At 45.6% G+C, this 14,373-nt stretch overlaps 1 protein-coding gene across 5 annotated transcripts in view; it reads right to left on the reverse strand.

Annotated features, from left to right (window-relative positions):
- Nucleotides 1-14,373, reverse strand: part of BFSP1 (beaded filament structural protein 1) — a 76,414-nt gene that overhangs the window by 19,294 nt on the left and 42,747 nt on the right. For 2 of the 5 annotated variants that reach the window (XM_084513450.1, XM_084513452.1), the window contains 2 exons: nucleotides 6,422-6,615; nucleotides 3,583-4,039 (listed from right to left, as the gene is read on the reverse strand). The exons of 1 other annotated variant lie outside the window; for it this stretch is intronic. In XM_084513450.1, coding sequence (XP_084369576.1) covers nucleotides 3,583-3,953 — 371 coding nt within the window. In that variant the 5' untranslated portion in view covers nucleotides 3,954-4,039; nucleotides 6,422-6,615. Of the gene's footprint in view, nucleotides 1-3,582; nucleotides 4,320-6,421; nucleotides 6,616-14,373 lie in introns of those variants that run through there. 2 more of the 5 variants (XR_014690980.1, XM_084513451.1) reach the window with 2 other exon arrangements.

Consider the following 14,373-nt stretch of genomic DNA (forward strand, 5'->3'; position numbering starts at 1 on the left):
ACAGTCTGTGTCTGCTCCTGGAAGATGGGGCAGGGCAAGGCCCTTTTTATTTAGACCTTGTCCCTGTTGCAGTGCAAGGGCCGGCATCCCTTCAAAGAGAAAACATTCACAAGACACCCACCCACTTAGTGAGCTTCAGTGGCCGGATACTCAATTTGGTGTCAAGCCTGTGCCTTCAACATGAAGAGGGAACAAATGCTGCCTCTCTGCTGAACTCTGCTGAACTCTTCCAGCAATACAGGAAGAATCTTCCTGGCTTGCCACAAGCCAAGACAAAACTTTTCTACTGCAAAGTTTTCTACTGACAAGTTTCTGAGGCACTTCACTAGACTTTTCTTAAGAGAAACAGTAGAAATTAGGGGGCCAAAGAGAGCACAAACTGCAAATGCTGGTCCTACAAGGATGACAGACAGGCTAATAATGTTTGCATTTTAGCAAACCTTGCAAGCTAGGATGAGCCCTGTGCAGGCTCTGCTCTGCTGAATTGTGAATACATTGCTACCTGCATTAGCAAGAAGCTGCTGTCAAGTGGCTCACAGCCATGGTGCAAGATTTCAGCACTCTGAGGAGTGGATGGAGGGAGGCAGGACCTCCTCACCTTCAGCTGCAGCAGATAAAACTCTCTGTACCACCAGAGAAGTGGTGGCAGTGCAGAGAACCCCCGCTGACAGGGCTTGAAGATGGCTTTGCTGAGTCCCCACATCTCTGCTCATCCCAGCTATCACGTTTTGTTACCTCTCATCGGTGTTGGGTCTCCAGTGCAGCCCCAGAGGGTGTCATCTTGTCTGAGCATCACTGCGCCACACCGATGGGAGAGCCAAGCGCCAATTTCTGTGCCTAGCGACTTCCAGGGAATTGTATTACAGGCAAAACCCGCAATATTAGCACTGAATGCATTCTAAATGAAATGATCGATTAGCAGGACTTTTAATTCCTGAAGTTAATTAATCCTGTTCAGTCAGGGGTGCTAAAACCCGGGTTTCAGTATCCTTCTGGATCTCATGGAGAGAGAAATACAGTCCTTTCCCACAGACAGATGTAATGCTGCTGTAATAATGATGCTCAATAAAATTAGCATAATTAGCCCTTTCATGAGCTGCATCCAAACAATTCTTAGCAACGCTTTTTTGCAAATTCAAGAGAAAGAATTATCCACTGGCACAGTCTGAATTATTCATGTTAATGTGAAAAGCTATGAATGTGGCTACAGAAGACTTAAAAATAAATTTAAACAGAAGATCTACTTTCCACTGGTTCGTGCACATTTAATTTCACAGACACAGTGGTCCCAGTGCCTACTGTGTTTAAATGTAGCTTTAAAAGGTGTGGTTATAGCTATAAATCTACTTCCCGAACTGTGAATGTGAGTAAATGAATGGGCTGCAAGAGTAAAATTATTTATGTTAGTGAAAAGCCCAGACATTTTTCAATAACTGGTACACAACGTGGCACTCTAAGAGATTTCATTAATCCCAACATGCTGAAGTAGGTGCTTTATGTCCCCAAATGAATCAAGAATCCCCTAAGCTGCAAGTGCAGCGAGAGCACCGTGCTGCCACTGAACATGGAGCGGGGTGGGAGAGGTCTGCAGCACGGGAATAATTCTGGCTTCAGGAGCATGTCAAGACCCCAACATCACAATTATTGCTCCCATATAGTGTTTAGAGAGCCTATTTGTGAGTTTCAGTAGCTGAAAGCATAGCCATCAGGATGGCTTTGAGTAGACTGCCCAGGTGGACACAGGGATCCATCAAAAGGTATTTTACACACAGATTGCATATATATTTTAACTACCATGCAGCCAGCACTGAGTTTAGTCAAAATCTCACCGACACTGTGTAATGAGAACAAATGAACAAGTATCACAGCAGACAGGTAAATTATAGCACTGGCTCATAGCTCAATTGCCTGCTCACAGTTACTGAAATACAAAACTGCCTCATCAGGTGCTTGTTAGCCTCTAACACTGAGTCGTGAACTCCTGACCACTTCTAGCATAAAGTCTCAGCACCCCTGCAGGGGCTGTCCTGTGCTTTCAGACAACAAGCAGAGATGGGAATTTGGCATTTCTCTCTCTTTGCTGTAGCTCCCAGCTCCCGCATGCTGTTTGTGTGGCAGGTCACTGAGCTGGGTTGCAGATAATATTTAATATTTTTTTTATCTGGCTCATTTTCCTGATGAACTTCTCAGGTGCTCCATGAATAGCTCTAGCAGCACAGCGGAGCAGGAGGTGTGTGCTGGGCAGCAGGCAGGGCTTCAGAGGGCAGGTGAGGGTGTGTCAGGACTGTACAGCTCCTGAGAGCAATGTATCACCAAACCATGGCTCAGGACACAGATGGTCACCACATCAGTTGTCTCACATCTGCTTTCTGGCTCATTCCAATTGTGCAAAATGGTTGCAAAAACAAAAGGGAAGTACAAACTGTCTGACACTTACCAGTCCAGATGAAATCCGTAGAGGATCAGACTGAAAATTGATGTGATTTGGCCAAGGCCTGACAAAAAGTCTGATGGAGACGAGGGATGAGATCTCCACTGACTCATGTATGTATATCTGCAGCAGCAATGTGGTGCTGCTCCCGCTGATTCACCCTCTCCCTTATTAAAACTGTTTCTGGTGAGCGCAGTGAGCACTGCCTGGGAGCAGCAGTACTTCTACCACGGCTGTGTTTCTTGAAAACATTTATTTTTTCTCCTTCCCAACAGTGTCAGTGAGAAGGGTTTCTAAACAAGAGCGTGTTATATAGAGTTCACCCCTCACTCTTTGGTGGGGAAGATGAAAATTTCCACTTCAGTCTCTACACTGCTGCTAATTTTTCCCTTCTCTCCTGTGAGCAGTCCTTATATCAGCAGCACTCACCAAGTCTTGCTGTATAGTTAATTAAGCAACATAGCCAAAACTGACTTTTGCTGGAGAGAAGGGACCACATGTGTCTGGAGGCACCTGGATGCCTCAGCCCCTCAATGTTCCTACCCTTTGATTTATTGTGCCTATGACGTTAAAGAGAGATGGTTAGGAAAAAACTGTTCTTACAGGTATTGCTTAAGTAGTACAAGACAGAACTATTGGGATGCAAGGAAAAAGAGGAGGGCAATTAGGCAAGTCCCTTTCACATACCAGGAAAAAAATACTTTCTTTTCATCCACATCTGTAGTGGCTAGCACAGACTGGCCCAGGTGACTTATGGTACCTGTAATTAAGTTTCTTGGAGATGTCCTACATTACTTCAGATGTCTGGGGTCCCCTAACTCTGTGCTGCTCAGACACAAGGCTCACTTTGAGCCTTGTTACTTTTTAAATCGGGCTATTCCCTCTTTGCAGCTTGGAGCACAGCCCTCCAAGCACCCGCATCCAAACTGCACCACGGGAAGACCTGCTGTCACAGACAGGGAAAGCCGATTGGAAAGGCCGTGAAATGCAGAGCTGGAGCTCCCCAAGTCCTACACACTGTCCCTGGCCACAAGCCTGAAACACACAGCGAGACATCACCCATGCAAGAGAAGCAGCTAGTGACCAAACCTGTCCTCAGGACGTAACAACAGAAACAACACTGCCTCTTTTCCTCCCTTCTCAAGCCTTACTTGTTGCGGTACTCGTCGAGCATGCGCTGGGCATCCTTCTCCTCCCGCTCCAGCTTGGCTCGGTCAGATGCCAGCTCCCGCATTCGCTGGCGGTTGAACTCGTTCTGCCCGGCGAAGGCCTCGTCCAAGCCCACCAGCTCGTCCATGCGCTGGAAGGTGTCCAGCTGCTTGCGCAGGATGGCGTTGCGCTGCTCCAGCACGCGGGCCCGGTTGATGTAGCTGGCGAAGCGCTCGTTGAGCTCCTGCAGGTTCTCCAAACCTTGGGCCTGGGCCAAGCTGTCGAATTCGGGGGAGCCCCGCAGCTCATCGTAGGCGTCCGAGCGCTCGTACTTCTCCTTGCGGACCTCGCGGAGGAAGCTGCTCCTGTACATGGCTTCGGGGGGGCTGCGCGGTGCCGGCGTCCCCTCTTGCGTGCCTTCCTGCCTCTCCAGTTTGGATCCGATTTATGTCTGGGGGCCTGGGGAGGAAGAATTGACCATAATCACCCCCCCAGACGATTAGGACTTGTCTCCAGGGCGGTTTGTGGCACTAAGGGCATGGGCTGCAGCAGTGAGCTAAATAAATGCCAGTGGCCCCGCCTTGGGGCTGCCTGTCTGGGCGTCAGCAGTTCAGAGGAGCAGCAGGTGGGGGGCGAGGGGCTTTCTTTTCGAGCACTGCAACTGCAGAGCCAGAATAAAAGAGAGCAATATCCAGCTTTTGCTTGGGGGATTATCTACGAGCAACAAAACGAGCACTCTGCACTTTCAGAGGCTGAGCTCAAAGCCTGTCATGGCCGTGTTACAGGGGAGAGCTTTGTCCTTGCTGTTGCCCCCAGGCCGTGCAGAGAGGCCTTCTGCTGAGCCAGGATTTTGGTGTGACTGGATGGCACTGCCTGATTTTTGTTATCTGACAGTTTTGCAGTTGGTTAGGATGACATGATAGTACGACTCCTGCTCCAAGCACAGGATTTGGCCCTTGGTTCTCACCTCATAGCTCTTCATGTCAGCCTTTCCTGCATGTTACTTCTGTGAGGCATTAGAGGCATCAAAGCAGGAGGTGCACAGAGGTACTGAGAGTCCCATGCTAAAAGAGCCCTGCTGGGATTTAGATTTCTTCGGGAACAGGTAAATGTCATGACTTCTTGTGACTTGGTGGACACCAAGTTACCTCATGGGGAGCCACCACCCTTGCCTCGTTCCATCCCTTCACCCCCACTGTAGCTGAATCTCACATGCTGTCCGAGAGGCTTTAGTTTCTCTGAAAGTGATGGATGTATTTCCTCAAGCATTTTTTTCAGTCTTTCCCCTTTCAAAATACTGTTTCTTGGGCCTGTTCCTCCAGAAAAACACCTATACACACAGCCAAAAAGCCCAGCAGCAAGACAATCCAGCACTGAGATCTCCGTTAGTAATTCATTAGAATAATATATTATATTACAATAATATATTATATTAAAATAATATATTACATTGAAATAAAAATTCTGTAAACATTGCTCTTTAATCTTTAATGGACACATCTAAGATGAGTATTTAGATTGTATGTCTTGGAACCTTGATGGAAGGTGGGTGGCCTCACCGGCAGCAAGTGCAGAGGTGAGGAGAGAAGCTGGGTGCTCAGTGTAATCCACAATAAATGTTTGTTCATTGTCTTTTGTATTATAAAAACAAGGAGTTCCGTTTGAGGAGCGGGAGTTGCGAAAGCTCCCTGCTGAAGTAAGGAGCTGTATAATACTTGGCTAGACACTATGAAAATTCCTTTGCTTAATGTAACAAAAAAGAGAACCCCCTCCCCTTCTCTCCTTCTGCATCTCAGTTGCCTCTTTTGTTCAAAGACCCTGCTGCAAAGCTCATGTAACCATCTCCTGATAAGTCGCTAAACTAATGTATCAACATCCTGCCTTCCTGTCTCATGCTGGGCCAACACGACCAAATAAAAATAGAAGTTGAACCACAACGCTGAGGAACACTACGGCATTCATCTTCACGACCACCAGAGGGACAGAGACGACCCCCTAGCAACAGTGTGCGTGGTCGCAGAATATACCAGGATGTGCTGCGTAATCCCGGAATTACCAAGATATAAAAAGGGACCCTGGTGGGGTTGAGGTGCGCGCCGTTGGCAGAGCTGAGACTCCCCGGCCGCCCAGTGCTGTTTTGCTTGCTGTTGCTTACTCAATAAATTCCTTTCTATTATTAATGCAATGCTCTCTGAAAATTAATTAAGGGGGCAACTTAAAACACTCAGGTGATTCCAAAATTTGGCTTCTGTGTTATCAGATCTGCATGTAAGGGAACCAAAAGTCCATTGGAAGTTTTTTGCTTCAGGTTATTTGGAAGTGCAAGGAGGAAAGACCTAGGGATCTTTCAGAAAATCAAATTAGGCTTTGCAAATGTATTGTTCATATCCACACACAGCCTCTCAACTACAGAAATATCAAAGTGGGGGGATTTTTTTAAGAAACATTTGGGATTTTATACAGCATGGAAAGCGGAGCCTTCCATGCAGCACAAAGGTCAGTATTTGCAGCTCTTTGGCTGGACAAGCAGGTCCAGCTAAACAATGTAGCAGCTGCTGCCCTTTTTACAAAGTTAGTCTTCCAGAAGGGATCAGAAAGCCCATGCTGCTGGACTACAGGCAGTGTATTTTAACTGGAAGAGTTTTTTGAGCTTTCAATATCCTTTCAGAACAGCAATAACCTATGGGAGTGCTATCCGAATCTTCCCTCTGAGGCTGGAGGCAACGCTGACTCCATGCTGACCGTGCACCTTAACTCCTTAGGTAATAAACACGAAAATGTCAAGATCTGTTGCAGCACGTATATCTCTAAGGTGGGATGCCTGACACAGTAAGGTCTCACCTTGGGCTGCTGCCATTGCTGGCTTGCTGTAGATGTACCTTTACTGTGGCCACAGCAAGTTTAATTGACTCAGGCTCTGTGGTCTTGACTCTTTGTGACAGATGCTCAGACTTTTAGCTAGGCAACTTCAGGAGACACACTGGCCTCTGGAAAGCTTCTGATCACTCAAATCCAGCAAACCAGTGTGACACTACCTGAAATAATAATAATAATAATAATAATAATAATAATAATACAGTTTGTCTTACACTGCAATTGTTATTTTCTTTCCTTTCAAGCACAGGATGTCAGAAACAATGCAGAAATATCAACCTCCTCCTGTTATGTGCTGAATTATTTGACTTATCTAATGGACTACCAAGGTTAATTTTTTACACAGGGATCCTGCACGCTGTTTTCCACTTAAGTGATGGCTCAAAGAATGAAAGATTAGCTATACACACATTAATGAAGCCTCTGATAAATTGCTGCCTGGAAGCTTTTTAGATTTTTATCAGTGAGTGCATATAAAAAATAACTTCTATATAAAATATGTAACCTTTTTTACCCGATGCCTGTAATACAAATAAGAAAGAACAGCAAGAAACAAATTGTATCTTTCCTTCTTTGTCTCCAGAATACACGTCTTATTCTTGTGAGGACACAATCTGAAGGCTGGCTCCTTAAACACGCTGTGTAGTACATCATCACCCCAGAACAAGTGTTTACCTGCTGCTGCACAGCTCAATGAACCCCTGGTACAGTGGATCATTTGTTTCCTCTTTAATTGCTTGTATTGCCATAAACTCCCTCACACTCTAACTCGGCTGTATCCCTTTGCACAATAGATTTTGCCAGTGCCATAAACCTGCTTGTATGCCTTACTGCTCAGCCAAGCCACCACAAGTTTCTCATACTAAATCTAAACAATTTAAAAGAAAGAAAGGAAGGAAGGAAGGAAGGAAGGAAGGAAGGAAGGAAGGAAGGAAGGAAGGAAGGAAGGAAGGAAGGAAGGAAGGAAGGAAGGAAGGAAGGAAGGAAGGAAGGAAGGAAGGAAGGAACCAAACAATCTGAATCCTATCTTCCTGCTAAGAACAGGTCCAGCCCTATCTGTGGTCTGTCAGCTCAGTTTGTGCTGCCTGTGGCTTACCTGGGGAACTTCCAGCTTCCTTTCCTTATGGGGGAAACCCTTTTAACATCAGTGGGTCAAGGCTAAGAATCAAAACAGATCCCCACAGACAGCCACACAGACAGCTCAGGGATTTCAAATTAATCCTTCCAGCATACTATTTTCTCAGTAATAGTATAACAGCTTGTTGGTCTGCCTATTCAGCTGTTATGAACCGGTCACAGACCAGTGAGGCTCTACCAGTACAGCCCAGCTGAGGCACTCACTTCTCTCTTGCTGTCTTTTGAAGTTGCTTTATGCAGAAGATGACACTGATAGCCCCAAGCTCCCTATTCCTGTAGTCCAAAATGAAACTTCACAGAAGGGTCTGCTAACAAAATACATCAGGAGCATTGCACAGCAAGGTCTCATTAGACAGCAACTGAGGTTATTCTTAATTTTGAGCACTGATGCTCCAAAGGCCATGTCTGAGTGCGTCACGTTGCATGGCTGAAAAGAGCTGCAGTGAAGGTGCTCAAAGCACATCTTTGTGAACATGACCAATGAGGAAGATGAAATGAATCTGGGCTGATCAGCTTTAAAGAAGACTCAAAGGGACATATCTTCAAATATGAAAGAGTCCATTACAATGGAAAAGCAGGTTTCTCTTCTTTTCCACGTCCACGGTGAACAGGACAAGAAATAATGGGTTTAAATGGTGTAATGTAAGACATGAATGAGTTGTGAGGAAAGTGGTCTAACAGGATGAATATTGAAGTATCAGAATAAAAGCCTGCAAAATCTCAGTCACTGGAATGCTTCAAAGACCAGGCTAAGGAAACCACTCAGGATCGAGGGACATTTTGTTCATCTGATCTTAGGAAGGTTGAGAGTTTACTGATCTTCAGGACAGAACAAGGGGGCTCCTTACTGGCCTCTTAGTGCCTCAGTACCCTGGCAATTATTTCTGAGGTCTCTCCCTGTCATATGTGAGAGCTATACCCTTTCATTCCTTAAGCACCCTTATATGCAGTCTATTTGTTTTAGAAATTGTTCTCTGGTTGGCGATTTCCAGTGTGGTGCAACACATCTGGATGCTGAGTTGCACCCTGTCCTTTTGATTTTTTTTCCCTAGTCGAGTTAAGCAAAGGGCACCCAGCCTACCCTGGTGTATCAACTAACATTAAATATTACTGCTCTCAAAACCAGGACATTTGTCCAACCAACCCGAATTGCAAATCAGGCAGAACAGCATCTGTTTCCAAGAGAATTCAGAAAAAAAAAAAAAAAAAGAAAAAAAAAGAAAAAAAAAATGCCATGTTTCATGTATGAACTTGGAGAGCAGGAATATTCATATCCCTGCAGGCAGCACCTTAAAGGTCAGGCAGGGCTCAGAGCTGTTTCAGCTACACTGTTAAGCAGCCCTCCACCAAATATGCGATTAGCAACTACCAGAGGGCTGTAGTCCTACAGCAGGAGCAGGCTGCAGGCTGGAGTCAGTATCACATGTGCCAGCTCCTGACTTCAGTAACACCAGTGATTCCTGCAGAGAATTTGCTCTGAAACAAACTGGGAATTGTCCTTATTGCAATAGCAGACATGCTGCAACAAGCTGCTGCTCAAGGAGACCACACATCAGTGGGGCTGGGATCAGTCCCCTGATGGTGGTGCATGTGGTGCTGTAATGCCGTGTACCTGCTGCATTCCTGAGGACATGCATTGCCTGAAACGAGCTCAGGAAAACACCCTGGAGTTAGCAGCTGCCCTGGGACAAGTTTGCTGAGTTTCTTTGCTGAGCTCCCACTGTGAGGTCAGGTCAGCACGAGATGTGCTGCACACACCTGATGTCTCTCTGTCGCCTTCAGAGAGCTGGACATCAGCTGGACATATGAGGAAGCTGATCAAAGAAAACAACGCCGATAATTTTCTATGGCAATCATGAACAAAATTAAAACCAGCTGTAAATTTTTGGCCTACTTTTTTTTTTCTGGCAAGTTTGTATTAGCAGAAGTTTCCCAATTCCAGTATCAGATAGACGAGCTCGACCGAGTAAAGCTAGATATATTTTTTTTTCCATCATTTTGGCTATCAACCAGAGAAAAATACCACTCTGAAAGATGTCCTTTCAGTCAAATAAAGGATCAAAGATGAAAATGGGGTAAATTCTCAGGGGTTTCATGTCTTTTTACCATTTATTTTGAATCTACCCACATGCTTTTGTTTGTTTCCTTTTCTGAATAATGTACAAAACAGCAGGACAATATATCATAAAGCAATGAGGCCTCTGGAAGATGACAGCTGTTTAGACCTCAGACTCTTAAGAAAAAGTGGAACTGAAGAAGGCAAAATAAAGAGAAAAAAAAAAAAAAAAAAGACCTACTTGTACATAATGTTCCTCCTGGCATTCAGCTTCCCTCATTAGGCCATACTATGTGCCCTCTCCCTGTGCCTTGTTATTTATAATACTGCTGATTTGGAAGAACATATTTTTTTGGAGAAAAAATGATGAAAATCAGAAATACCTATTTCATCATTGTAGAAATGGCATTTGTTTGTTAGGATTTTGATCCAGAAAACGTTAAGTAAAAACTCTGACGATTTTCTTGGTACTTCAAAACTAAAAATAACTCATTTGAACATCTCTTATGTTTCAGAATGGCTCCCAGAAACTTAGCATTTCAACCCAGAATCTTCCATGCAAACTTAACATTCCCCACGTTTCCTTTTTTTGGGGTAAAAATAATCAATAGATAATGTTGATGGGGCTAATACTATACTTCACAATGACTGTTTTGTCCCAAAGAATGTACGATCCAAGGGAGATAAGGTGTGCTTGACAAATGGTGTGCTTGACAAATAACGTGGTCTTCCTTCCACCCAGAAAAAAATAAATAAATAAATAAAAATAGAAGGCTGAGTTTTCTGATAGGGCATTTGTTTGATTTCCTGTGAAGGAAGAATGAATGAGAAAAGGCAGTTGCATTGAATCTTGTCTCCACCTGAGGGGATAAATCTGAATTCCAGTACCAGAACGATGAGGGCGGGAGCCAGAGGAGATAGCTGGGGAATGGATGAAGGAGCAGAACTGGGGAGGGGAGATGAGAAGAACCTGGAAAGGGGTCAGAAGGAGAAACCTTGGCTGTGGGCTGGTATGAGACAGCTGTGCAGCCAGGGCAATGCAGTGTGTGGGGAGCAATGAAGACATCACTAACGGTGATGAAGACATCGAGCTCGTTTTGTCTCAGAAGTGATGATGATGGCAAGTCCGGGTTGCCAAAGGGGGCTGGGAGCCTCCAGCAGGCTGGGAAGAGAAGCAAAGGACAGCTTGAATCCCTGCTCCTGTTCCTTCCCTGCCCCTGCCCTGCAGTGGCTCAGCGTGAGCCCTGTATTCAGACAAGTGGGGGCCTTCAGCCACCTTCACTGAGGAAGAGGAGCGGGACCACAAGCTTATCACAGAATTTCTAGGTTGGAAGAGACCTCAAGATCATCGAGTCCAACCTCTGACCTAACGCTAACAGTCCCCACTAAACCATTTCCCTAAGCTCTACATCTAAACGTCTTTTGAAGACTTCCAGGGATGGTGACTCCACCACTTCCTTGGGCAGCCTGTTCCAGTGCCTCACAACCCTTTCTGTAAAGAAGTTCTTCCTAACATCTAACCTAAAACTCCCCTGGCTCAACTTAAGCCCATTCCCCCTCGTCCTGTCACCAGGCACGTGGGAGAACAGGCCAACCCCCACCTCACTACAGCCTCCTTTAAGGTATCTGTAGAGAGCGATAAGGTCGCCCCTGAGCCTCCTCTTCTCCAGGCTGAACAAGCCCAGCTCCCTCAGCCGCTCCTCGTAGGACTTGTTCTCCAGGCCCCTCACCAGCTTCGTCGCCCTTCTCTGTACCCGCTCAAGCACCTCGATGTCCTTCTTGTAGCGAGGGGCCCAAAACTGAACACAGTACTCGAGGTGCAGCCTCACCAGAGTCGAGTACAGGGGGACGATCACCTCCCTAGCCCTGCTGGTCACACTGTTCCTGATACAAGCCACGATGCCGTTGGCCTTCTTGGCCACCTGAGCACACTGCTGGCTCATATTCAGCCGACTGTCCACCATCACTCCCAGGTCCTTCTCTGCCTGGCAGCTCTCCAACCATTCCTCTCCCAGCCTGTAGCTCTGCTTGGGGTTATTGCGCCCCAGGTGCAGGACCCGGCACTTGGCCTTGTTGAACTTCATGCAGTTGACCTCAGCCCATCAGTGCAGCCTATCCAGATCCTCAAGCCGCATGCATTTCAGCACAGGCAAATCTGAAAAGCTGTCTCTGTCCCTTACAGCTACCAAAATCACCTGCCCTCCAGGACATGTTGACATTCGGAACACAACAAGGCCCTCCTACCCCAATGGGCCAAAAAAAATGGTGGGAGGGAGGCCAGGCACTGCTCCCTTCCCTCCCCAGGGTATGCACAGCATCTCCTCCCTGCCACTGGCTACAGGAGCCATTCCTCCTTTTTCCTGCCTGGGAAACCATGCTCTGGTAAAAACCCTGGTAAAAGAGGATTTTTTCCTAATGGTTTCTGTTCAGGGAGGTGTTTGCTTGCCTTGCTGCGTTTCTGGCAGATGCTTCTTCTCAGCAAGGTCTGGTGTGGAGCTGAATACACAGACCCGAAATGATGCATTACACACTCTCAGCACAGAGAAAACTGAATTCTAAAAACGTCATTGATTTTTCTTTTTCTCCCTTTGAATATGCAGCAAAGGACTGCTAAAATCCTGCCTTAAGTTTCTGAAAGTGAACAAAATGAGCTAAGATACTCAAATTCTCTCTGGCAGCAAATATGTAATGAAAGGTACCATGCAGGGCTGATTTCTACAGGATCATGCCTTCTGTGCATCATCACAAAAGCAAACCAGACAGCTTCTAATTCAAAAAGCAATTTTTAAAACCTGCACTGTCTGTCCATACAACCACTCAGCCTCACACAGCTGTCAAAGGCAGTCCAGCAACAAACTAAAACCTGGAGAGGGAAAAGTAAGGAAAGCAGAGGTTTGTGTCTTGGGGACAGGAGACTGAGAGCCCACTGACTGCAGTAAAATGGATCAAACTAAAGAAAGTTAAAACCACTTAAAACAGCAAAACACCAGGCACATGGGTAATGTTTTCTTCTGCTATTTCCCTGATTTCTTTTCACCGAAAATGAAAGGAGAAATGTTAGAGCATTGTAATAGATGCAGAAGGACAAATTATGGAATTTTGAGCAAATGAAAGCTGAAAACAGAATTATTTCCCTTTCTGCTTGCATTGCCTTTCAATCTTGCCTGCCACAAATTCCATTAAACAGAAAATGTTATAAAACACTTTGTTAGTTCTCCTTCACTACAAGTTCAGAAAACAAAAGATAATGTCTGTGACTGGAGTAAAAGGCCCAAGTGATATTTTTCCGAAATGAAGCCTCTGCTATTGTTGAAGCAACAATACATCTGTTCTGTGCCACTGGTGTTGATGGAAATGGTGCAGCAATCAGCTTGTTATTGTTGCTATGGCATACGACAGATTAGAGGACACGCAGGTATAAATATAGAATGAAATTAATCAGGTTGATGCATATTGGGAAAAAAAAAAAAAACACACACACATCAGCTATCACCATAAATCCAAGGTTTTCCATGTGATAAAGCCATTTACAAAGTCTCCTGTTCATCCCTTCTTTGATTTCCTGCATCGGGGAGAAGTTGGCCATGGATGTAGCATTAACCACTGGCGTTCACAAGTACCTCAGTAAAAATATGAGGGTCCTGTTTATTCCCAGCATGTTTCTGTCTAGTTTCTGCTGGGGTACAATGATGATCCTTGCTGACTGGTCTCTGGGTAATTGAAGAGAGCACCTGGGGACAACAGGTGTTTCCTAGGCTCTCTGGATGCTCCTCCATCCCAACAGGTCATAAGGTCTTTTTTTTTGCAGCTGCATCACATAGCTTTTAAGGAACCCCCAAGCACACAAGTAGAGGATTAAAAGGAAAAGGCCACCCTATGGGTTCACAGCTCCTCACAAAGAAGGCAACAGCAGAAGTAGACCTGAATATGGGATTTCACCTCTAAACCTCTCACCCTCAGCTGCTCTGTACTGGTCTGTAACACCAGCACTGCTCTTCTGCAAGGCCATAAGGGGGGCACTTCGGCAACGTAGTACTGCATGTGCTTCTGCAGTGTGTAGACGTTATGAAACAGGAGGGGAAAGAGCCAGCATGACCAGCATCTTCTTGCTTGGTGATTGCTGCCTGCTCACCTCACAAATAAATGGGCACTCTTGATTTTATTTTTCCTTTGTCTCAGTACAGCCTGTTATGATCCATCTGCTTTAAGCACATCACCACCTCTCTAAAACACACTTTAAAACCGCTGTACTTTGCAAATAAAGCACTTGTTGGAAAACCCCGAAGTAGCACTTACAATGTGAAGTGCATACCTTCATCTGTCTCTAGCTTCAGCCTAAATGAACAGTACTGGCAATGCCTTTCCAGGGTCACAGTCCTAATTAGCCTTTTAAGTGTTGTGTTGCTTTTCATCGAGGTTGTCCTGTGCCCATGCACATGCCTGAGATATCGAAGACTTCCTTGCAGGTTCTTTTGGCTGTCCATGGGCCTCCAGTCTCAATTACATCTAAGCACCAGCAGCAGTAATCTGAGGCAGCTCTCAGTTGGATCACGCTTCCAAAATGAACTCAGTCAGTATCAGGAAAAATCCTCTCAGCAGTGAAAAACACCGCAGTTTTCTTTCCTTTTTGGGGTCCTCCAGAAAGGTGTGTGTGTGTGGGGGGGGGGACCAAATCATTATGCAAATAAATCCTTGGGTCAATTTAAAGCGTTCTGCAGCTGCTGAG

This window comes from Aythya ferina (genome assembly GCF_964211825.1).
Source record: "Aythya ferina genome assembly, chromosome: 3".
Taxonomy (NCBI): Eukaryota; Metazoa; Chordata; class Aves; order Anseriformes; family Anatidae; genus Aythya; species Aythya ferina.